We start from the raw sequence: 26,822 nt of genomic DNA, 5'->3' as shown, positions 1-26,822 counted from the left end.
ATGTACCATCGAGTTATTTATTCCACTTGATATAGTTATATACACAGAAGGAAATATCTTGTAATATAAGTTTGAAAAACATAATTACAGAATCTGCACAATAAGTTATTATATTCAAAATCATATCTTTGCACAAGGCAGAGTGAAAAAGTTGATAATTGTTCCCAAGAATATCCATCATGCGCTTCATATTACATGACGGCTACCACTGCCTTGGCCCCGTTTTACGAAGCGATCTTAGCGCTAAGATCACCTTAAGTGCAAGACAATACTTTATTTACACTGGTAGTTATGCACTTAAGATGATCTTAGCGCTAAGATTGCTTTGGAAAACGGGACCAGGCTACATATTTTCACAGCTATTTTAGCGCTACGATATATTTTAAAACTGTCGTAAGCTTTGACGTTACAACATCGGTTTACGATATCGTAACGCTAAGATATCTTCAAAAACCGCAGGATAGGGCCCCGTTTTACAAGGCGATCTTAGCGTTGAAATCACCTTTCGTGCTTAAATACAGTATGCACGCACTTGAGGTGATTTTGGCTCCACGATCGCTTCGTAAAACGGGACCCTTAACGATAACGCCCTTTCTAGTTTGACATTACGAGGACTGCAACTCCCAACACTCATCTCACACATGTAAAACTACACAAGACAGAGGTCAGTGAAAACTGTTCTTGATGATGTAAACAAACATACCGTACGCACAATTCTCTCTACATCTTGTATGTGTAACCAGACACGTACTGTACGCGTGCAGTCAAACCAATAACTCATAATAATAAAGCTGATACTATACAATGCATTAAAACAGTTGTTATTCATGACACCGCCTACTAGTATGTATAAATTTAGCCCGATATCACTACGGTCATATATGGTTGGTATGTTTTGAGGACCCATTTTTTATTCTAAAATATCAGCACATGTACATAACTAAATAAATAAAACACGATTTTTATCACAGTTTGTGTGTGTATGAAGCACATAATAATAATATATGGATAATTATATTTATACATTATTTGACAAGGATATCGAAGGTGTTCCCCCTCCTACCCCCCCCCCCCCCCCCGAAAACCCCCAAAACAAACCCAACAAAAAACAAACCACCAAATCGTCTATTGCAGAGGAGCATAGTAGGTGGTTGTAAGGGTTCCTTGATACATCAAGTATGTGGAATAAACAGTTACAACAGACAAGCACGTAAAACAGTCGGAGATACGAGGACTGGGATGTGGAGTTGAATGGTAGACGAAGATAAAAAGCAGGAGCTGGTGTCATAGAACATACTACACGAGTAGTCGTTAGATAGGAGCTGGTGTCATAGAACATACTACACGAGTAGACGTTAGATAGGAGCTGGTGTCATAGATCATACTACACAAGTAGACGTTAGATAGGAGCTGGTGACAGAGATCATGAGTATACGTTTGATAGGAGCTGGTGTCATCGATCGTACTACACGAGTAAATGTTAACTAGGAGCTGGTGTCATAGATTATACTACACGAGTAAACGTTAGAGAGGAGCTGGTGTCATAGATCATGAGTAGACGTTTTGATAGGAGCTGGTGTCATCGATCATACTACACGAGTAGACGTTAGAGAGGAGCTGGTGTCATCGATTATACTACATGAGTAGATGTGAGCTGGTGTCATAGATCATACTACACGAGTAGACGTTAGATAGGAGCTGGTGTCATAGATCACACTACACGAGTAGACGTTAGATAGGAGCTGGTGTCATAGATCACACTACACGAGTAGACGTTAGATAGGAGCTAGTGTCATAGATCACACTACACGAGTAGACGTTAGATAGGAGCTGGTGTCATAGATCATGAGTATACGTTTGATAGGAGCTGGTGTCATAGATCATACTACACGAGTAGACGTTAGATAGGAGCTGGTGTCATAGATCATACTACACGAGTAGACGTTAGATAGGAGCTGGTGTCATAGATCATACTACACGAGTAGACGTTAGAGAGGAGCTGGTGTCATAGATCATACTACACGAGTAGACGTTAGATAGGAGCTGGTGTCATAGATCATACTACACGAGTATACTACACGCACATAAAGGTAGTTTTATATTTTTATATCCTTAATAAACCAGGTATGAAAGAAATTTAAACGTCTTTTGCAACTATAAAACTATTAGCCAATCAGATGTCTTAAATATATCTCAAACACATGCAATATCACTATGTGATACCAAAAATATATGTCTTCTCTACAAAAGATGTGTAGGAAAGAAATGAGAAGACCAGCTGGACTGGAACAACAATAAAGGATTGGGAGCTTGGGGTGTGTGTGCGCGCGCGCGCTTGTGTGTGTGAGTGAGTATGTATGTAGTATATCATCTTCTTTCCACTTGTTAGTTGTTTGCAAGATCGTAACGTTTGAAGTCTGTTGAACTCTGAAATACAATGAAACCAACATTATTAAAATCCCCCACATAGGTTAATATATTATTTTAAATGTTACCCTATTTCCACAGAAAAGTAATAGGACACTTTGCTTTGCATGGATTTAATCTACACACTTGTCAAATCTTGTCAATTCTTAATGTAAATTTTGGTTTCTGCTACGAATTCTCTTGAACTTGGAAAATATAAAATGTTCTAACCATTTATTTCCTAAATGTCTTTATCTTGCTAAATACATAAAAAAAAACCCCGTCCACTGACATTAGTCTGTCTTACCAGTGAAACTAAAATAAAATACCTAAAACAAAATGTTAAATGTCATGAATTGTTTTCATATAATTGTATCGTCCAGGGATTTTTTAATAACGGCAACAGTATATTATGTAAAAGTATATATGGCGCTGTAAAAAGTGACTAACTTACTTCCACTATACTAGGACTTCCAAAAAGACTGGCATTCCTTCCATTGTAGCTTCCGTCTATTAACATTGAACCTGAAGAGAATTTTTTATAATAGAATAGAGTCGAGTAGAGTAGAATGAATGAATGAATGTTTAACGACACCCCAGCACAAAAAATACATCGCCTATTGGGTGTCAAACTATGGTCGAGTAGAGTAGAGTAGAGTAGAATAGAACAGATGTTCAGGGACACCCCAGTATGTAAAATACATCAGCTTTTGGGTGTCAAACTAGGGTAAATGCAAAAAGAATGTGATGATCAACATCAGTATAAAAACAGATATAATGTTTAGAAAGTTTGAAATTATATATATAACTGTATATGGTACTATTATGTATGTCAACGCTAAATCGTTCCAAATTAATTTTGTGTGTATTAAAACATATTGTCAATATTCTACATGTATGTTAATATTTTCAGAGTTACATTAACGTCTTACCGGAAGTATTTTCCATATTATAATGTGCTCCAAGTAGGTATCTATTGGTCAGTCTGTGCAAAGACGCCTCTTTCACAAAGTCATCCAGATCTGTACTGGGCAACTCTATATTGTACACACGTATCTGTTAAGAAGGAAAGATAAGGCATGAAAAAAAAGAGAAGAAAACAATTTTTTAATACCTGATATTTTATGATTCGAAAACGATGACTGGGCCATTTTATTTAAAGATCTTCTTTTTCACTCATCCGGAACACTGTATATTTTAAAAATATTTTTTTTAGTTTTCAAATTAATTCCAATAATTTTGTCCCGGATGTGACAAAACTGAGGCCCTTATATAAAATGGCCCGATTAATACATTTGCTGTGCTTCTATCAGTAACTGTCAGCCACTGTTAATAAGACTAACGTTGGTGAATATTAGTATGAAAGAGACCCCATAAACGTATCTGTAGTTCAAAACAATAGCTATGACAACCCAGCACCATAGAAAACAGACAATGCTATACGAACGAGTTTGTTTTGTTTAACACTAGACACCACTAGAGCACACTGATTTATTAATCATTGGCTATTTGATGTCAAAAATACGGTAATTGCGACATTTAGTCTTAAGAGAGGAGACCCACTACTTTTTTCAATTAGTAGCAAGGGATCTTTTATATGTGCCATCTAACAGACAAGATAACACATACCACTGCCTGGAATGACAAATAACCCAAAAGGCCCACCGACGGGGATCGATCCCAAACCGACCGCGCATCAAACGAACGCTTTACCACTGGGCTATGTCCCGTTTTGGAAAAAGGATGAATGAAAGTCGATAGCGTTTGTGGCACCCCCCCCCCCCCCCCCCCTCCCCCCAAAAAAAAATAATATGGAGCCGTGTTGACTTTTATTTAAACAGTTAAACCAAGATCAACGTAAACGTAAAACATAAACTATTAAAATTAAGATCAAACATTACAGAAAGAACAACAGAACAATAGCTATATAAAATGAAAAATCTGTCATGGTCGCGATGTATTCAAAATAAGAAATAGGTTCTCTTCATCAAGAACGTTAACATTAGATATTACAGTCATTACCTCGTCTAATTCTCCTTTGAAAAAATTCGTCCCATCGTAGCCAATATACAAGGTCTCATTTTCATTCTAAAAACAAAGTATAAACAAACATGAGGCGTGGATATAGGTGTCCAGAGTACAAGGGTCCCGACCCCCCCCCCCCCCCCCACACACACACGTACCTTACTTTTGGCCAAGTAATTAATTTTACCCTTACATAAAGTGAAGTCTTGTTTATCAACGCATCCCAATTAAATTATATTAACGTTACACCGCCCACCTCCCCTGAAAAATCCAAGATTAGAGCTTTAATATAGTTTGAAAATCTTTGACCTCGAAAAATAAGACCAAAAATACACGTGAATCCGGTTACTAAACAAACACTAATTTTTTCCACCATTGTTGCCGACCCTAACCTTTTATCCTACCTACTGATCTTCAAAACAGTGTGAGGATGCAGCATTTGTTTGTGATGTTACTTTATTTCTCTTTGCCAATACCAGTTTGACAGATTTTTTATAATTAAAAAAAAAGAAAAAAAGTTATAGCCTACATAAACTAAATTGTTTTCACATGTAACCACAACCACATTAAAAAAAATTATTTGGTCTAATCAACCAGCACTGTTTATAGGCGTGGCGGCAGAAGATGAGGGGAACTGGCACTCAACTCTGGAAATAATATATTGCACACACACACACACACACACACACACACACCGCCCCGCTGGAAAGCGAATTAATACATGATTGGCCTCACCAGTAGTTCAATCAAATCTGTATGTGTACATCAAATTACGAACCTATGCGTAGTTTGACATCAGTTTAGTAATTAATCGATAAACCGTACCAGTAATATGCGTTCGTCAATTGGTATATCGGCCTGTAACCCAGACGTTGTCTTTTCGAGAATTAGTGCAAGTTTTCTCTCTGAAATAAATAAAGGAAATAGCACAAAAAGAGAAAGGTAAAATGAGTATATCGCCAGGGCTGTATCTGGAGTAGGTCTTCTATTACTGTGCCCCAATTCACATGTTAGGCTAGTACTATGAACGACCTAGCCCGAGTACTCTGTAAGAGAGCTAGACGGACTTCTGAACGATTATGACGCTCTCATGTAATGCTTGACCCTGCCTACGCGCTATAACTGGTGGTAGGGTTACGTAAATGAAAAGTTAGTTTGTTTTATGAATGACGCCACTAGAGCACGTTGATTAATTAATTATAGGTTATTTGATGTTAAACGATGGCCCATGGGATGGAACATTTGAGGGCCCTAATATAAGGATCCGAACCTGTTAGAGGAGTTCCGAAAAAATTCTAAGCACAATAGCAGGGAAACACATAAGTAAGGGCATGGCCCGAAAGCCTCCTCACTATTCTGCAGCTATGAATGAATAATAACTGTGTATATGATATGTTGCCACTTATATACAGCTACAAGCAAAACTTTTGTACAGTGGCGTAGCGTGGGTTGCCAGCGCCCGGGGCAAGGCAAGTATAGCGCCCCCTAACCAGTGGACCGTTAGCACTCCCCGAAATTCTTCCACCAGTCCCGGTGGTCCCGCCCACGCTACGCCACTGCTTGTGTAGTCAACGTGCACTGATTTTTATGAATGACAGTTACCATGAGATTGTAAAGTTTCTAAAAATAGCCGTCACCTGATCCTCTCGATAAGTTTTCCTCATACTGACCTTGGTATCAGAGACTAGCCCGAGTACTCTGACTGTAAGAGAGCTAGACGGACATTTGGACATATTTATGACGATCGATGCAAAAGTGGTGGGAGACTATTATGATACCTGGTTGCGTCATTTCAATCGGGGAAAATGACGTAATTCATAATTTGTACAAATTTCAAACATTCGAGTCGATAAATTAGCAAACTATGTACAAAAATGAATTGGAGGTGTAGTATTTTAAACAGATTTATTAAAAATTTTTTTTAAGATTCTTTGTTTTACTATTAGTGTACTCGAACACAAACAAGTAGTTTTACAACTTGGAAATATCAATTTCCGAGCATACCCGAACGCAGAAAACCTGTACGTGGAAACAGGGTCAAAGGTCACGTCAATGACGTCATAAACGCTGGTACATAACGCTCACTTAGCAACGTCGTAGTGTGTTGTGTGTTGTGTTGTGGGTTTTGTTATTTGTTTTATTCTTTATGGATTACTTTTGATGTTGGCTTGTGAAGAAAAGGTAAGGATAACATGTTACATACTATACTAGTGGACCTTACATGTATATACATGTAGTCCGTAGCGCGTTTGTCTGAGGTGTTTTTGTCGTGTGATCGAATCGCCTCAGTGAATCCATTCTTTGATTGGGTTTTGCCCTCCGTCCCAACCAGTTCCCCTTTGACTAGAATATCAAAGGCCATGGTATGTGCAGCCATGTCTGTGTCTGAACGTAAATATCCCTTGCTGATAATGGAACAATGTTGCGGGTTTTCTCTAAGACGAAGCGCACAAAATTACAAAATGTTTGATATCGATTAGCCAATGATCAATGTGCTTTAGTGGTGTCATTCAACGAAACCGTTAGGCCTACTTTTACCATAATAATAATACACAGAATAGCATATATGTTCGGTTTCGGCCCTTGAAAAAACTTGTTTTGTTTAACGACACTACTAGAGCATATTGATTTATTAATCATCACAGGCACGGCGGAAGCAAGTGGACGTGTGTGTGTGTGTGTGTGTGTGTGTGTGTGTGTGTGTGTGTGTTTGACAGATCGACGGCGCAAACTTTCTAGCGTGGTTCGGGTGTATGCTTCCCGTAAAATTCATCTCTGCCTTAAGATTTACTACCAATAATATTTTAAATTCATCGGCTATTGTATGTCATACATTTGGCAATTTTTACATATTGTCTTTGAGGAAAACCGCTACATTTTTCCACCAGTAGCAAGGGATCTTTTACATGAACCATTCCACATACAAGGTAGCACACACCACGGCCTTTTATATACAAGTCGTGGTACACTGGCTGGAACCATAAAAAGCCTAATGGGTCAACCAACGGGGATCGATCCCAGACTCACCGCGCTTTACCACTGGGCTACGTCCCGTCCCCTTGGCCCTTGAAAGTCCAATAGGACATCAGGTTTTGTTTTATTTTTGTTTTGTTTTTGTTTATTTTGTTTGTGAATTTTGTTTTAACTTTGTTTTTTTGTTTTGTTTGGTACGAGGTTCCCTGGCTTGGATCTAGGGGAGGGTGCTTTAATTACGAAGTGCACCGAAAACCCCAGTGTTTATCAGAGGAATACAGTAGGCCTAAATGTATTTACTGTTAACAAGGAACATGCATTATCTTGATCGCCTTGGCGTTTCAGAGAACGATGATGTAATGATTGTTGTTAGTGTAAATTTGATTAAAATGGGTTCCCTTTTTTAAACGTTGCACCCACTTCCTAAATTCTATAAGCGTCTTTTCTGCACGGTCCGCGGGGCCACGTGTGTGTGTGTGTGTGTGTGCGCGCGCGAGAGAGAGAGAGAGAGAGAGAGAGAGAGAGAGAGAGAGAGAGAGAGAGAGAGAGAGTGCTCATCCACAAGTTATTGTGCCCACCCACCCACCCACACTGCAGATATCGTTCCTACAGGCCTGTATATTCAATGTGTTCTGGTCGTTTTATTTATAGTAATCCAAACTAGATTTCATCTCCCAATAATTGTGTACGTACGAAAAAACAACCCCAACATATATTACGAAACAAAATGGGCCGATTTCTCAGGCATCGATTTTACAATCAAGCCATAATTTTTAGAGGGGAAGGTCGTTTAGGAATTTAACGGGGTTATTATAACAAAGCAAGGCATGAAGTCTTGTAATATGCTCCCCGGAACATTTTTAATTTTGGGGTGTTTAACACGTTACTTTTGGCATCTCTAGTTTAACATTTTGTATTTTTAAATGATGATTTTCAACTATTTTGTGTGTTGTTAATTTTGGTATTAGGGTCTATAATCGGACTACATGACCTGCACTGCGTGTTGACTATTAAAGGTGCGGTGGCAACATAGGATAATGCCCCATCACTCATTTACATGTCAAATTTATTTACCAGCATAAACAATCACTGACTATAGAATACTTATACTTTTAAATTGTTTTATAGGTTGAATGATACAGAAATGAATCAACCAGAGGCTCCAAACAGCCCTATTTCTGTACCAAAATTGCTCCATCTCCAATCGACAAAACCCACTGAAAAACCAGCCCTATAGCAGGTTTATCGTGCAGTGCAATTGTAACCTGGTGGTAGACTAGGGTTACCGAAACTTCTGCACGTGAAACACGCAATGAAAATAACCCACAGGTTAACCCGTAGGTTTTCATCACCCACCGATAACCCAGGCATGAGAAATCGAGTTTTAAGTTACTACAGGCGATCAGAAACACACTGGATATAGAGTCACTGATATTCTAAACAAGAAAGTGTAATTTTCGTCATTTAAATGGCTTTATTAGTTGGAAAGATCGTACAATGGCAGCAAACTCAGAACCGTTCCTTTAATTATATTGTGAGATTGTACTCTTGGGCAGAACATGTCATGATCATGAATTGGTGTCTCATCCTTCTTGCATTTCATGACATGTACACCTGTTTTGTTTTTTAAAGTCTCTTTATCATGCCTTGATCATACAACTTGTGTTTAACAATAGTTTGTTGAGACTACGAGTTGACAGATGTCTGTTATTGTGCTCAAAAGGCTGGAAATGCCGTTTTTGAAGAACTGGGCCCGATGTAACAAAATACCGCAGCCTAGGTTTGCATGTACAATTAAAACTACGACTAAACTACAACAAATATAGTTTGAAGTACACATATGTCATTTACTTTTGTCCTGAAATAGACACAAAACAAATGTAAACATATGGCCGGTGTCACTGCTGGTCACAGTAATAAATTTAAAATGATTTGTGAAATTGGCTGCAGCAGTTCAAAAGATTCTCGAGGAAGCAGGTTCGGGCCATCGGACCGTCAAATAGCCTATATGTATTTTTTTCCCCTGGGTCATCGTACTAAACGTGCCCCCTCCCTCACTCGTTTCAGATATATTCAGTGAACCATGTTTATTGCTCCCTTCCATCCCATAAACAACATTGCATCAAACCCTTGTCCCGATAATTTGTTACTCGTATCGTTACTCTTATATGGTTCTTGAGAATGATTACACGATACTCTCTCTCTCTCTCTCTGTCTGTCTGTCTGTCTGTCTGTCTCTCTCTCTCTCTCTCTCTCTCTCTCTCTCTCTCTCTCTCTCTCTCTCATATGGTGATTATGATTTATATTATTTGCATTCCACCACCTTAATTTTAGAACAGAACAGAATTTGATCTAAGAATAAAGAAACCCTTCTCTCCCCTGCCCCCTTAAAACATCTTTCAACCACAAGTACATTTCAAGATCAACTGCTTAGACAAACCTTGTGCATTGTATCTCATCCCCACGTGTATCCACTTGCTTGAGGTTAAGGTAGTGGTTCCTTCAGCCAGATGTCCTGCAATTTGTCCTTTCAATACACCATCTTCGATAAACATGCATAAAGATGATCCATTAGTACAGATGATAGGATACCGTGCACTACCATACCCAGTCGGCAACTTGACCAGAGCTTCTAAGGTAAAACTAAATAAGAAATAAAGAAATCATTATTATTGACAAACTGAATTTTTCCATTAAAAAAACTAAAACTAAATCAATGTGTTCGTCCACTGTGCATATTTGAGAAACACGTAGTGGCTTTAAAAATTGAAATGATGAACCGCGCATTAGAACTCATTAGAATATTATTTTATTTCATGTACACTAACTGAAAAGATATAGGCCGTAAGTATCGTATTCGTTATTTTGTCGTTAGTAGAACGCAGTTTGGGACGTCGATGGTATTTTTGAGCATTATGGAATTAAAATACAACATAATTACAAGCTAAATAGCAGATGAGACATTCTTACCTCCATGTGTGTCTTGAAAAAAAAAATTACTTGCAATTTATTTTTAGTTTTATTAGTTGAATTTCACCTGCTTAAAAAGGCCGAAACAAATTGTTAACAACTACGATAAATTACTCTCCTACCTTTAATTAGCGTTAAATTTCACCCAAATTTTGTACCAACACAAATCAAGAAAACCCCCATTACAGTGACACAGATTCTACATACAAGACTGTAACGATGTCTTCAATATCAACTTCGCTGAGATTGCATAGTGCAAAATACATGTAGTTTTCTACCGTCTGCTATTTTGCTTGCTTATGGAATACTCTTCATGAGGGGTGGGTCGATATGATATAATCTAACTACGACAGGACATGCGCCAAGGTATAACGCACTCATCATGACGTCAGATTAATTACGTCACATACTTAGGAGGCTTCCACCCCTCTTGAAGAATATTCCAGGAAAAAGCAAAATGGTAGACGGTGAAATAGTTTTTTGCCCTATGCAGTCTCAGCGAAATCGATATCGGTGACATTGTTACAGTCTCGTATGTGGAATCTGTGTCACTGTAATGGTTTTTCACGATTTATATTTGGACAAAAAGTGAAGAAAATTTAATTAGGTGATAAACATCATCTGGCGTCAGATTGGAGGTAGTTTATCGTGCATTTAACACAGCTAAATGACTTTTGAAACCGAACGCGTCATTTATCGAACTTGTTAAAAATTTGGTTTGGACTTTTAGTCTAAAAAAACCAAAATGTTTTTTGCGTTTAACAATAATATGCCGCTATTTCGAGCCCTGAATTACGATGAAAATTTACATCAAAATGGAAGTCAAATGGCAGTTAGATAATGGTTTTCTAAGGAGGATACGAACGTTTTGTGTAAAAATGGATCTAATTATACAAATAATACCTTTTATGAAATTCTGCGTTCGATGAAAACATACGACCTTCACACGAAAATATGGGAGATAACTCCAGTTAAACAAACAAAAAACACACTTATTTTTCGAAGTGCGATCATTTCTTTAGGATTTTATCCAACATACTTCTCTAACCAAATTTAAAGATGCTGAATCTAAAAACATGTGATGACCATTTCAAAAATAATGCTTAACGAAAACAAAACACACTTTTATACTAGGTTCCAACGTATTTTCGACACAATATTAATTTTGTAGACGCTCATATTTAGTTGTATTTAGCCACCCTATGTTAGAATATAAAATGAAAATATCTAGTTTTTCAAACGATGTAGATAAAATATGTTTACAGGCATCAAAATAAGAGGCGAATGATTTTACACTATTGTAAAAGGAATTAAAACATTTTTTAATATGTATTTTAAATAGTTAAAAAAGAAAAAAAGAAATAACAATGTATGTCTAAATCAGTTTTTGGAATGATTTGTCTGTACCTATAATGTACAGACGCCAATCTAACAGTTTAAGGGGGGTGGGGTGGTGTGTCGTAATATTAATGTAGGCTAATGGTATCGATTTGTTAATATACTTTAGTACACACACACACACACACACACACACACACACACACACACACACTAACACACATTTGATAACGGGTCCCTCCTGACGCCAGTGTTTCGAAGCCGCTGGTGTAGCCAATATCCAACGTCCTAAACTGATTCAGCAAAATTATGAAATCTTGCCACAACTGGCAATGAAATGACAAAGATTTGACTACAACATGACTTGCATTCAATTGATCTAATAGTATTATAGTACTATTAATCCCATGTTAACCAATGTTATATATATACTGAGAGGCATAAATAACGCAATGAGTATTTCACTGATATTTTCTTATAGAAATATTATGTCGTCAGTATTAGGCATGCAGACAGATGACATAGGCCTACTGGTAACAACTGTAACTGAAAGAAGATATTGTTCAAATCGGGATTTAAAAAAAATAAAATGTGGGTTTAAACAAAAAACACAACTGTCCATTTTTCACCCCAACCTTTAAAATCAATGTCTTAAATATTATCGTTCAGAGACTTACCATATGAATGTATCTGAACAGTTAGAAATATACGCCTACGGTTATTACTGTTAATGATGCACTGTACCACAAATTATAAAAAAATTTGATATGAGCTTTATAATGAAAATGTTATGTGAAACATATACCTATGGTGGGTGGTTCACACATTGCTATAAACTACCAGCATTTTAAAAGTTATCTGACACCACACACAGGGTTCAGGTATATATGAAATATGGGTAGAGGACAGAGACTGATATATTTGACCATGTAGCTGCTAATCCGATATTGACAGGAAAACAATACACGAGAGCAATGAAAGGTCATAAGCAAGCATATCAAGCATATCCAACGTTTAATCGTTTTGCAATTAATGATTTTCATAATACAGAAATACAGAAAGCTTCAGCAAAGACTTGATTAAAATAAGACATCGTATGACGGCGATGAATGTTCTTATTGCTGTTGTTCACAAGTTTCTTCACAGAATTTAATATGAACTAAAATATTCTGATTTCAAACTTTGATGAATGGTTTCATTGCATCTCGTGTTGTGAAGGGCAGTGGATGGTGATCACTGGGATCAGTATCTGTACTCGTATTTCAGCCCTTTACATTGCGATCGATTTGGTCACATATGCGACCATGTTTTTCATTTGGGGACTAAAACATTTTATACTATATATCTATAAAATACAAATAGGCGCCATCTGGCTCCTAGACGAAACAGTTAACGTAGATGGCTCGTATTTTTACATGGTGCAATTGTGTTATAGATGCATTTATATTATTATATGCACTGCAGTCCATGGTCTACTTAGCTACTAGTACTCAGAGAGGCTGATGGCTGTAATCAGAATGTTTGGTAAGCCTACTTTATGTAAAACATGGTGTTGAATCCACAAATAGCAGTCTCATTGACCCCACTTTGGCAAAAATCAGCTAATTATACGGACGGTCAAGTCCTGTGTCTAATAAGCTTCTGAATATTTTACAGTGCTACTTGTGTGGTCAGGGTCTGGCCAAAGAATAACAATCTCATTAATGCGGCCAACGTTTGGCGACATTTAGCCAATATTTGACCAAAACCAGTTATTTTTCCTAGGAATAGTAATGGAATTATACTCGATATTAAGAGTTCTAAAATTTCATGATTAAGTCAATCAATTAATTGTTAGACTCATGTTTCCAGCTATAGTTATAACTACAAACCCTATATTAGTATGAATACTGTTACAACAAGTACATGCACCACAATACACGTACCTTTTTTCTATTCCTAACTGATGCAACATTCCAATCTCCGCATAGTCATCAACACCATCCATCTTCAAAGCATAATTTTGTCTGAAAAAATCATATCAGCTATTAGGACCAGTTCCAAGAATTAGTTTCAATAAGAGCTGTGGTGGCGGCAAGTTTAATAAAACAAAATATATAAAAGGGCAATATATTCACTTCCAGAAAGGACCGTCCCCAGGAAAACGTACTGTAAGCAAATCTCGAATTCTGATATGGTAGAACATTGTATTTTCCCTGAAAGAAATAAATTTATGAAATAAACGTGAATAGCACTTTAGTCGACTAACCCCAAAATTATTATTATTATTATAATATCTGTATGTATGTATTGCATGTTAATGTGTGGGTGTGAATATATTATATCTATATATATATTTTAATATGTCAGAGACACTAAATATATGTAATTACAAAACATGTCAAAATTAGAATAAGAGGTGATTCACTAGACGAGTAGCTACAGGCATGGCGGCAAATAGCAAAATAGAAATTGGGGGGGGGGGGGGGGGGCCCTGAATTTCATGTACACTAACTGAAAAGATATAGGCCGTAAAGTATCGTATTCGTTATTTTGTCGTTTAGTAGAACGCAGTTTGGGACGTCGATGGTATTTTTGAGCATTATGGAATTAAAATACAACATAATTACAAGCTAAATAGCAGATGAGACATTCTTACCTCCATGTGTGTCTTGAAAAAAAAAATTACTTGCAATTTATTTTTAGTTTTATTAGTTGAATTTCACCTGCTTAAAAAGGCCGAACCAAATTGTTAACAACTACGATAAATTACTCTCCTACCTTTAATTACCGTTAGTTTTCACCCAAATTTTGTACAAACACAAATCAAGAAAACCCCCATTACAGTGACACATATTCCTCATACAAGACTGTAACGATGTTTTCTATATCAACTTCGCTGAGATTGCATAGTGCAAATACATATTGTTTTCTACCGTCTGCTATTTTGCTTGCTTATGGAATACTCTTCATGAGGGGTGGGTCGATATGATATAATCTAACTACGACAGGACATGCGCCAAGGTATAACGCACTCATCATGACGTCAGATTTAATTACGTCACATACTTAGGAGGGCTTCCACCCCTCTTGAAGAATTTCCAAGGAAAAGCAAAATGGTAGACGGTAACATTTTTTTTTGCTCTATGCAGTCTCAGCGAAATTGATATCGGTGACATTGTTACAGTCTCGTATGTGGAATCTGTGTCACTGTAATGGTTTTTCACGATTTATATTTGGACAAAAAGTGAAGAAAAATTTAATTAGGTGATAAAAATCATCTGGCGTCAGATTGGAGGTAGTTTATCGTGCATTTAACACCGCTAAATGACTTTTGAAAACCGAACCGCGTCATTTATCGAACTTGTTAAAAATTTGGTTTGGACTTTTAGTCTAAAAAAAACAAAATGTTTTTTGCGTTTAACAATAACATGCCGCTATTTCGAGCCCTGAATTACGATGAAAATTTACATCAAAATGGAAGTCAAATGGCAGTTAGATAATAGTTTTCTAAGGAGGATACGAACTTTTTGTGTAAAAATGGATCTAATTATACAAATAATACCTTTTATGAAATTCTGCGTTCGATGAAAACATACGACCTTCACACGAAAATATGGGAGATAACTCCAGTTAAACAAAAAAAAAACTTATTTTTTGAAGTGCGATCATTTCTTTAGGATTTTATCCAACATACTTCTCTAACCAAATTTAAAGATGCTGAATCTAAAAACATGTGATGACCATTTCAAAAATAATGCTTATGAAGTCAAAATAACGAAAACAAAACACACTTTTATACAAGGTTCCAACGTATTTTTGACAGAATATTAATTTTGTAGACGCTCATATTTAGTTGTATTTAGCCACCCTGTGTTAGAATATAAAATGAAAATATCTAGGTTTTCAAACGATGTAGATAAAATATGTTTACAGGCATCAAAATAAGAGGCGAATGATTTTACACTATTGTAAAAGGAATCTTTTTTTTTTTTTAATGTGTATTTTAAATAGTTAAAAAAGAAAGAAAAAAATAACAATGTATGTCTAAATAAGTTTTTGGAATTATTTGTCTGTACCTATAATGTACAGACGCCAATCTAACAGTTTAAGGGGGGGGGGGGGGGGGTGTGTCGTAATATTAATGTAGGCTAATGGTATCGATTTGTTAATATACTTTAGTACACACACACACACACACACAATAACATGACACCCCCACTAACACACATTTGATAAAGGGTCCCTCCTGACGCCAGTGTTTCGAAGCCGCTGGTGTAGCCAATATCCAACGTCCTAAACTGATTCAGCAAAATTATGAAATCTTGCCAGAACTGGCAATGAAATGACAAAGATTTGACTACAACATGACTGGCATTCAATTTATCTAATAGTATTATAATACTATTAATCCCATGTTAACCAATGTTATATATACTGAGAAGCATAAATAACGCAATGAGTATTTCACTGATATTTTCTTATAGAAATATTGTGTCGTCAGTATTAGGCATGCAGACAAATGACATAGGCCTACTGGTAACAACTGTAACTGAAAGAAGATATTGTTCAAATCGGGATTTAAAAAAAATAAAATGTGGGTTTAAACAAAAAACACAACTGTCCATTTTTCACCCCAACCTTTAAAATCAGTCTTAAATATTATCGTTCAGAGACTTACCATATGAATGTATCTGAACAGTTAGAAATATACGCCTACGGTTATTACTGTTAATGATGCACTGTACCGCAAATTATAAAAAAATTGATATGAGCTTTATAATGAAAATGTTATGTGAAACATATACCTATGGTGGGTGGTTCACACATTGCTATAAACTACCAGCATTTTAAAAGTTATCTGACACCACACACAGGGTTCAGGTATATATGAAATATGGGTAGAGGACAGAGACTGATATATTTCACCATGTAGCTGCTAATCCGATATTGACAGGAAAACAATACACGAGAGCAATGAAAGGTCATAAGCAAGCATATCAAGCATATCCAACGTTTAATCGTTTTGCAATTAATGATTTTCATAATACAGAAATACAGAAAGCTTCAGCAAAGACTTGATTAAAATAAGACATCGTATGACGGCGATGAATGTTCTTATTGCTGTTGTTCACAAGTTTCTTCACAGAATTTAATATGAACTAAAATATTCCGATTTCAAACTTTGATGAATGGTTTCAGTGCTTCTCGTGTTGTGAAGGGCAGTGGATGGTGATCACTGGGATCAGTATCTGTACTCGTATTTCAGCCCTTTACATTGCGATCGATTTGGTCACATATGCGACCATGTTTTTCATTTGGGGACTAAAACATTTCATACTATATATCTATAAAATACAAATAGGCGCCATCTGGCTCCTAGACGAAACAGTTAACGTAGATGGCTCGTATTTTTACATGGTGCAATTGTGTTATAGATGCATTTATATTATTATATGCACTACAGTCCATGGTCTACTTAGCTACTAGTACTCAGAGAGGCTGATGGCTGTAATCAGAATGTTTGGTAAGCCTACTTTATGTAAAACATGGTGTTGAATCCACAAATAGCAGTCTCATTGACCCCACTTTGGCAAAAATCAGCTAATTATACGGACGGTCAAGTCCTGTGTCTAATAAGCTTCTGAATATTTTACAGTGCTACTTTGTGGTCAGGGTCTGGCCAAAGAATAACAATCTCATTAATGCGGCCAACGTTTGGCGACATTTAGCCAATATTTGACCAAAACCAGTTATTTTTCCTAGGAATAGTAATGGAATTATACTCGATATTAAGAGTTCTAAAATGTCATGATTAAATCAATCAATTAATTGTTAGACTATAGTTATAACCACAAGCCCTATATTAGTATGAATACTGTTACAACAAGTACATGCACCACAATACACGTACCTTTCTTCTATTCCTAACTGATGCAACATTCCAATCTCCGCATAGTCATCAACACCATCCATCTTCAAAGCATAATTTTGTCTGAGAAAATCATATCAACTATTAGGACCAGTTCCAAGAATTAGTTTCAATAAGAGCTGTGGTGGCGGCAAGTTTAATAAAAACAAAATATATAAAAGGGCACATATATTCACTTACAGAAAGGACGTCCCAGAAAACGTATTGTAAGCAAATCTCGAATTCTGAATGGTAGAACATTGTATTTTCCCTAAAGAAATAAATTTATGAAATAAACGTGAATAGCACTTTAGTCGACTAACCAAAATTATTATTATGATTATTATAATATATGTATGTATGTATGTATGTATATATGTGTGTGTGTGTGTGTGTGTGTGTGTGTGTGTGTATGTGTATATATATATATATATATATATATATATATATATATATATATATGTAAGAGATGCTAAATATAAATGTAATTACAGAAAATGTCAAAATTAGAATAAGAGGTGTTCACTAAGCAGTAGCTACAGGCATGGCGGAAGCAAGTAGAATTGGGGGGGGGGGGGGGGGGGGGCTGACTGAGATCGAGAATGCAAAGCCAAGTTTCTAGACTTTTGAAAATTAGATATCGTGAAATGCAATTTCCTGCATTCTAGAAGTAATATTCATCTCTGCCTTAAGATTTACTACCAATAATATTTTTGATTCAGAATTATTGGGGAGCTACAGCCCCCCCACCCCCCCAACCCCCCCCCCCCCACCCCCACCCCCCACCCCCACCCTGCTCAGCCGTGCCTGAACTACGTGTATGCATATATTCATATTATATAGAAATTACTATTGATCAATTAATAATGGCAATTAATAGTATTATTGATGAACAGAATTTACCTTGTCTTACATTCGTAGCGCAGATTTGACCAAATCACTGCAATTTGATCAAACGCAAACACTCCCAAACGTCCTCCGAGAATACTCGAGTCATATACAGGCCCAGAATCGACCATCACAGTGTTGTTGTGTTTTATTATTAATCTAAAATAAGTGAAATGCAACGCAAAACAAAAATCATTACACAAACTATAAGTTAAAGGTGCAGAACCTGGTTTTACCCCGTGAAAAATGGACACTAAGTTCTACTAAGCTACTTCTCAGACGCACGTGCGTTTTTAAAAATATGAAAAATGCAATTTTTTTACTACAAACACCAGGTTGACCAGAAACATGGATAATCTATAGAATAAAATGTAAGTAATGTTTGATTTCAGTGATCATAAAAGGCTCTAATAGTGACAAATATGCTGTAGTGTTTAAAAACTAGAGTCTGTCCCTTTAAGAATCATATGATTTATATCTTTGCTTAAAATCTGGCTGTTTATACCTGACAGTTACAATTTATACATCTTTTATTTTTAAACTGTCGATGTACCAGTTGACCACACTTTTTAAACCCCACCTCTCACTTCAGGTTAAAACTTCCTTACCGCGTCATGCATCGTCACTGAGGGGAGTGGTACAATGCATGTTAGTTACCACATAAAATTACGAGTGGTATACATGATTATTTGCACACTTTCAACAATCACACACACACGCACGCACGCACGCATAATTGTTATATGAAGCGAAGATAAGACTGCTGTTTAATAAAATATAATATCTGAACATATCGTCCAGGATGGAACCTCAATGTACTCGTAAATAACTGTGGCATATTATAACCCAGGTACCCTGGTGTTATGTTTACCTCATGTACCCAGTAGATGGGCGGTGGGTTATATGCCATCTGTACGCTGTGTTACACTCAAAGCCTTGCAGATCTGGATCATGCCAGAGTGTCTTTGAGAAGTCCTTTATGGTAGAACCCATGTACAGTAGATTGAAAAAATCGCCAGGGGTATGAGTTGTGTCTATGAGCTGAAAAATAAATAAACAAAACGAATACACAAATATTAACAGTAGTGATATTTGTGAATGGACTTGTTTTTCTCTTTCATTTTATTCATGCATTGTGAATGGTCAGGTTCATCTCCCAACTGAGGAAATTGGTGATCGTGTTTATTCCAGTACCAGCTCCAACCCAGAGTGAATGCACCAGTAGACTTAATGTCCGGTTAATGGGGGAGGTGTAAGACCATATATACCAAGTTTTACCCAATTCACAATTATGGGTGTGCCATAGACGAATCATTCAGTTATAGCATCAATCAGAAATATTGACCAATAAATTATCAGCTTTGTATAAATTTGGTCTAATAAACGTATTCTAAGCCAGAAATGAAATGTTTACTATTTTATACTGCTGAATTTGTTTCAGTTAACAATATTCGTTTTTATTACGTAGGTTGTTTTCGAGTTGTTGTTGATCTTCTTTTTTTTCATGGACACACTGTAGATATATAATAATGGTTTTACATAAATACAGTCACAGTATTCATATGCAAGTAATGTTCTATCTTCAACTATAAAGAAGCAGAAACTTCGGCATGTGTTTCTTGAAATATGTGTTTTTCATATAATAGCATTGTTAATTGAAAATTAAGCTTAATTGAAAATTATTTGTCACCAGTTTTGGAGTTTGAAATATGCTGATTTAGGTGAGAATGCGCCTTGTGCCAGTTTCTAACATTTCACAACAGTACTTCATAATGAAAAAGAAAAGAAATGCAAAAGTAGATTTTCGTTCTACTGGAAAGGTATATTTAATAGATGGACGAAAAACAGGAGAATGCTCAAGTTACACACATATTCGAAATTGACAGATGTCGATGACGTGACATTTAAAAAGTTTAAGTTCAAGGTAATATTTGTATGCAGTCAATGTCTTGTGTGCCCACCATGAGAGTCCAGCACTGCTTTACATCTCCTTCCCATGGAAGCCATGTGATTACGAATTATACCTTGTGAATGGTGGCCTACTCTGCCTGTTGTGTCAGTGCCAACTGTGGAAGATTATCTGGCTGTGGTTGATGCTTAGTCGTCTATCCAACTCATCCCATAAATGTTCTATGCAGTTCAAATCCGGCGTTCTAGCAGGCCCGGTCAGAACCTGAATGTTATTATTGTGTAGGTATGCTGTTGTTAGTCTAGCTTTATGTGGTTGTTTGCATTGCCGTGCTAGAACAGGTTGGTGCCATTCATAATTGGAATAAGGTGTGGCTGTAAAATTCCATCTCAATATATCTCAATCTGATTGAAATCAGCTCTAATCAAATCAGCTATAATTATTAACCAGTTGAGCTAATTTTAATCAGATTCAATAACCCTCTGCCGTTAAATTGCCATGGATGTGAACCAGGTTGGTTCGCCAGTGTGTGAAATTTTGTCCATATCAGCACACTACTACCACCAAATCTATCTACTTCCTGTATGCAGTTTGCAGCATAACGTTCACGATGACGTCTGTACTCTCGACATCTTCCATCAGCACAACGAAGCAAAAACAAGACTCGTCGCCAAACCATACACATATCCATCGCAGTTGAGGCCATACTCTGTGGACTTCACATCATTGATGTCATAGTCGACGATGTTGTTGAGTTAAAATGACATCTCTTACTGTTTGGCTCGAATACCTGCCTCACATAGTTAGTTCTGCACAGTCTGAGCCGATATGCTACACAAACCTGGTAGTAGGGAAGCAATAGAGTTTGCCGTGGTGGTCCTTTGCCGTAGATGATTTTACCCACATGTAGCAGTCCTGGGCCAAATTGATCACACATCGTCTACTTGATCTGGGAAGATCACGTGTTGTCTGATGTTGTTGAGGCCGGTACCACAATGTCGATATAGTGATTGGGAATACATAGAAAGTCCTTGCTATGGCCGACCTGGATTCGCCTGCTTGTAAACAACCAATGGCGTTGTATCATTTTGCTTCACTCAGTCGTTGCATGCATTTGATGTAACTAAAATAATGAGGTCAAGTAAGCGAAAACCCTGCATTATTATAAGTGCACGTGCTCATATTTCATGTGCAGAACGTGTACGTGCACCGATAAGCGTGGTTTGCACATGGGGGAGTTTTTTGTTTTAATTAGCACGACTGTATTCTGTATTTCCTGGTGGCTGTGATTTGTCGACTGTTACAAAGGCAATATGTTTGGATAATTAAATGGCATTATATTCATTATGTGTACATTGTTATGTGTAAAAATGACATATATTTAATAAAATCAAACATTGTGTGCTTCATTTTTGGGAGAGTAGATATATATACTCTTCAATAAAAAAAGAAAAGAAACGACATAATAAAAACAAAACAAAAACTGGTAGACATGATAAAACCAACCAAAGATCAAGACGCCATGGGAAGGGGATTACTCTGTACATGTCCAAAACAGTATCTCTAGGAATCCACCTGAAACATGTACACAGGCATATGTGTAACATAGGGGTGGGCAAAATGTCAGTACCCGTTATGACCACCATGAGACCTGATGACAGCTTGAAAAGAGCGACTCATGCTGCAGTGCCGTAAAACGTTGCAGACGTGTCTGGGGTGGTGGATTCCTCCGACGCACATGCTGATCCAGTGCATCACATAGCTGTTCTATTGTGTTTAAATCCGGCGAACGGGCAGTCCAAGGTAATGTCTGGACGTTGTGGTGCTGCAGAAACTGCTGACATTGTCATGCTGAAATAATCCACTGTTGACATTCATGTGCGGAATGACGTGATGCTGCAGGATCTTCTCGATATCTGCTGCCCGTCAGTACACCTGCCACATGCACAAGAGCCGTCCTACCATCATGGTGGATTCCTGCGCACACCATGACATTGCTACCACCAAAACGGTAGACTTGTTGCCCGCAGTTTGGAGAATAACGTTCCCCTCGACGTCTATAGACGCGTGTGTGTCCATCAACTGGTGACAGGAGAAAACGATACTCATTTGAGAACAAAACAGTCCCCCACCTGGCACGTGTCCATCTCACCCTCTGCTGGCACCGATGCAGATGCTCCGCTAAGTGATGTGGGGTCAAAATGTTACATCGCACTGGTCTTCTAGGGAAAATTACTGCCTCCCTCAGCTGATTACAAACTGTCTGGTCAGAAATTCTACGTAGTCCAGGGATTTGTGTTGCTGTGGTTGTTGCTGTTGTAGTTCGATTTCGAAGATGGCGCACCCGGATGTATCGATCTTGAGCAGCGGTGGTTACTCTGGGATGAACTGACCATGGCCTGCCATTAACTTTGAGTGGTGTTGTACCGTGCCCATAAAGCAGAGATGGTCTATCTGGAGACGCCAAAGTGCCTTGCGTTGACCTGACGTCAATCTTGGCATTATTTTGTTACCTACAGAGTCGTTATGAAGTCTGTTTGAATCACTGCTGATGTGACCTTTTATGCCCCAACAACGGAACGTTCAGCATGCAAAGTTATAGAACTTCATGATGCATGTGCTTCTCTGAGGGTTGCGTTTTTGCATTTCAGTACAAACGTTGACTATGGCTACGTTTATGCGAATCGGACGTGTTTTCTAATGTTTTTGCATCACCATTCGCTCACTTACTTGATTGCGTTTACGACGTCTTTGATTCTGTAAAATTAATCTAATAACATTATTTTTACCAATGAACTTTCTTTTTTTGATATGTATGTCTGTGTGTGTGTGTGTGTGTGTGTGTGTGTGTGTGTGTGTGTGTGTGTGTGTGTGTGTGTGTGTATGTGTATGTGTATATATGTGTGTGTGTGTGTGTGTTATAGTCAATATGTCAAACCAGTCATTTGCACTAATGCCTGATATGTTTAGGCATTTAGCATAATGCCCAAGACCGCCAGGCGTTTGGCTTAATGACTAAAATTTCCAGGAATTAGGCCAAACGACTGAAATAGACCTCTAATCATTAGGCAAAATGGCTGAATGAAAAAGAATGACTTGCAATTGCACGAAAACATTTATTTTGAAACACATCACAATGGCGAGATTGAAAGCTACATTCCATGGGTGTTCAAGTAGTGTTCTATTTATTACAGCAGTTTAAACTTGAGTGACATCTTGAATTGCACAAAAGATTGTTCTTGAAACATTTACAACGTTTTGTTTAACACCTCTTTGTCCCCCCACAGTTGCATTTCACAAACCCTTGTCCTCCTGCGGATGACTCCTTTAACACTGCTGCTCTAAGAGACATTGTGCATTCTCTGTTCATATCATTCAACAATAGCAGTCTCTGGGGACACACATTAAACTGGTTCCTGGAATATTTGCCTTTCAGAATTCCGGACAGGCATGCTATGATATACTGCCCATTGCCATCAACATCTACAATCACTCCCAGCAGGTTCCTGGGGTCACCACGGCCCCTGTCCACGGCTGGAACGGGGACTGCCACGTTGTCTCCTTCTTCTCCGGCGGGCAACACAACACGACTCACGTCCACCGTGGCCTGTTGAGATGTGTGCTTCTTGATCAGTTTCTCCACGTTCCACACTGAAGGATTTCAAACTTGGACATGAGGTAGTACTCGTGGTGGGTTTTCTTCCTGGGGTGAACAGAGATCTTCTTTAGCTGGTCCATAATCAAGAAGTACTCTTCATTTGGAATGTAGACTCTCTTGCACGCTTCATACTACTTAAACAGTTCTCTCTTAAAGGGATCTTCTACAGGAACCTCCATGGTGGACACATACAGTGATCTAAATGTGATCAGGAGCTACCGTATTTTATACCACCTATCAACATTGACCAATGAAGCCAGTGCTCAACACTAATGAGATGTGTTTTGTAAGGATTAAACATTTCCTTGAAATCTGAATAGGTAAGTTATAGACTGTCGGTGTTAAAATCATTGGTCTTTGACATAAGAATAACACTACCACTAATCCCTACCATCTAATTGAACAGATGTTAGCAAAGCATTAAACCCATTTGACTGATTGCCTGAATTGCAATCAGGCAGAATGTGAAACAACACCAACCAAAATCCAATCATAAGGCCTAATTCCTTGAAATTTTAGTCATTAGGCCAAATGCCTGACGGTCTTGGGCATTAGGCTAAATGCCTAAACGTTTCAGGCATTAGGCCAAATGACTACTTTGACATATTGACTGTAACATATATATATATGCATGAAGGTGTCTGTCTTGTGCAGGTTTAAATTTGTTACACCAGTCTTGAGTGACGGTCCTCCTGAAGTCAGATCAGGAAGGATATATCGTCCTGTGGACTAACAGTCTACCTGTAGACAGAAGACATGACAGTGCTTTGTGGTAGCAGTGATGATATTATCAAAACGACTCTTTGATTCGCCTTTGTGTATACGTATGGATTTTGATTACGGCACGGTTTTGTTTTTCAAATTTGTTGCGAAAGGACACCTTAAAATGGTTAACGTTTTCTTCTCTAGCTTAGTCACCAGTTTACTTACAGTGAAAATGAAACAATGGCAACAGTTAGCAATGGGGGTTCCCTTTACAGCAAACGAAATCATAATATAATTTATAAAGCTCTAACAAAATATGAATACTTCAGGTTTAATGTTTGTCAAGTTTATTTAGTTTACCAATACCAGTAAAGCACACTGATTTATTAATCATCGACTATTGCATGTCAAACATTTGGTAATGCTGACATACACAGGTAGTCTCAGAGAAGGGGTCTTTTATATGCACCATGCCATAGACAGGTTAGCACATACCACATGTTTTGATATACCAGTCATGGTGCACTGACTGGAACGAGAAAAATAAGTCAATGGTCCCACAGACAGGGATCGACCCCAGATCGACTTGCATCAGACGAGCGCTTTACGTCTAGCCCTCTCAGGGTTTATGCTGGTCAGTAAATATTACTGGCGATTTGGTGCAACTAAATACATGTACTACAATACGATGCAGTCCGAAGGACAAAACCATTAACTTATCAACAATTGTATCTCTACCAGATAGAGCCAAGAATATTTTAACTTGGTCGTGACTGCAGGGGGTGGTGTGGGTGGGGTGGGGTGGGATTTAGCTCAGTCAGCTGATTGCTCACTTGTTGTGCTTGCATCGCAGGATCGAACCACCTTGGTGGATCCATTCAACTGACTGGTTTTTTATATTCCCATGAATCACTATCAGGTGTTTTGGAGGAGGACTGCTACTTCCCAGGACAATATACCCTTCCTACTTCATCTTTAGGATAATTACCACTCCCATGTCTGATTCGATCAATCTTATCATGCACAAGACAAGGGCTAAACATACACGTGTTAATTACCGCCAAAACAGTGATGGTGTCAGATGTTCACCACAGATAAGCATATCCTGCGTCACATGGTTCCCCTTTGATTATATATGGTAATTCGTAACAAATAATGATACAAAAGCATGTCAAAGCAAATAACAGCTCGGGTATCATCATAACTGTTTGCAGTTTAAACATCTCTATCATGTGCTACGATCACATTAATACAGTATTTAATAATGGTGCATCTGACATTAAAATACACAGCAGTCGATCATAACTAACCTTAATGTGTGGCCCTTTTATTCCTCCATATAAATTAAAGTTGTGATGGTTACGGCGCCAAAGAACAAGATAAAATGTTGAGGTCGACTGATATCCAAAAATAAAACCCATAAATCCATCACATCCATCCTCTTCTACGAACGTGGTGCCATAGAAATCCATGTTATCTAAATGCTCATCTCCTTTTAAAAACAAAATGTGAAAGAGTTAAACGTGATCAACTTAACATGGTGATAATTTAATAGTTAGTCTGCAGTATCATGGGGCATTCCCCTGGTCGCCCCTATTCCGGATAATGATCGTCAGTATACTGAAAGCAAGGAACTACTTTTAGTGTTTCATTTTGCGACATACAATAATTGGTGTGTGCGATCGTGTTGAATGTTCGATTCAGTGCAGTAGTATTTCATCACATATTCTTTTTATTTAACACCATTCATTATACATAGTAACGAAGACCTGACTGGAATGATTACAACAGTGCATCAGTAGAAAGGAATTTATCATGCAACTCCTATATATGAATGTTTTAATGTCTGAACTGAATCCATAAAAATCCCTTCTATTTGTTATAAAGTAACTGTTCATTTTAATATGTGACATATGCCTATAAAATGACTGCATTTATGGTCTTCTATTCTGATCATAACACACGCACACACACACACACACACACACACACACACACACACACACACACACAGGCACACACACACACAAACACACTCACACAGAATCGCACTCACACTC

At 37.6% G+C, this 26,822-nt stretch overlaps 1 protein-coding gene across 1 annotated transcript; it reads right to left on the bottom strand.

Moving 5' to 3' along the window:
- LOC121380756 lies at window positions 1-26,269 on the bottom strand. The gene is made up of 10 exons (XM_041509720.1): window positions 26,073-26,269; window positions 19,362-19,531; window positions 18,506-18,649; window positions 17,606-17,686; window positions 9,845-10,047; window positions 5,257-5,336; window positions 4,429-4,494; window positions 3,339-3,462; window positions 2,861-2,931; window positions 1-2,427 (listed from the first exon to the last, which is right to left on the bottom strand). The coding sequence occupies exons 1-10, from the start codon at window positions 26,232-26,234 to the stop codon at window positions 2,386-2,388; spliced, it is 1,143 nt and encodes a 380-aa protein (XP_041365654.1). The 5' UTR covers window positions 26,235-26,269; the 3' UTR covers window positions 1-2,385.
- Window positions 26,270-26,822: the final 553 nt, after the last annotated feature.

This window comes from Gigantopelta aegis, chromosome 9 (genome assembly GCF_016097555.1).
Source record: "Gigantopelta aegis isolate Gae_Host chromosome 9, Gae_host_genome, whole genome shotgun sequence".
Lineage (NCBI taxonomy): Eukaryota > Metazoa > Mollusca > Gastropoda > Neomphalida > Peltospiridae > Gigantopelta > Gigantopelta aegis.
The sequence above is the reverse complement of the archived record's forward strand: the minus strand, read 5'-3'. Positions and strand labels throughout refer to the sequence as shown.

Coding starts and splice junctions, on each gene's coding strand:
- LOC121380756 (XM_041509720.1), bottom strand. CDS start 26,234: ATGGATTTCTATGGCACCACGTTCGTAGAAGAGGATGGATGTGATGGA. Junction 17,687..18,505: donor CGCTACGAATGTAAGACAAG/GTAAATTCTGTT, acceptor TGATTTTCTCAG/ACAAAATTATGCTTTGAAGA. Junction 4,495..5,256: donor TTGACGAACGCATATTACTG/GTACGGTTTATC, acceptor CTTTGTTTTTAG/AATGAAAATGAGACCTTGTA.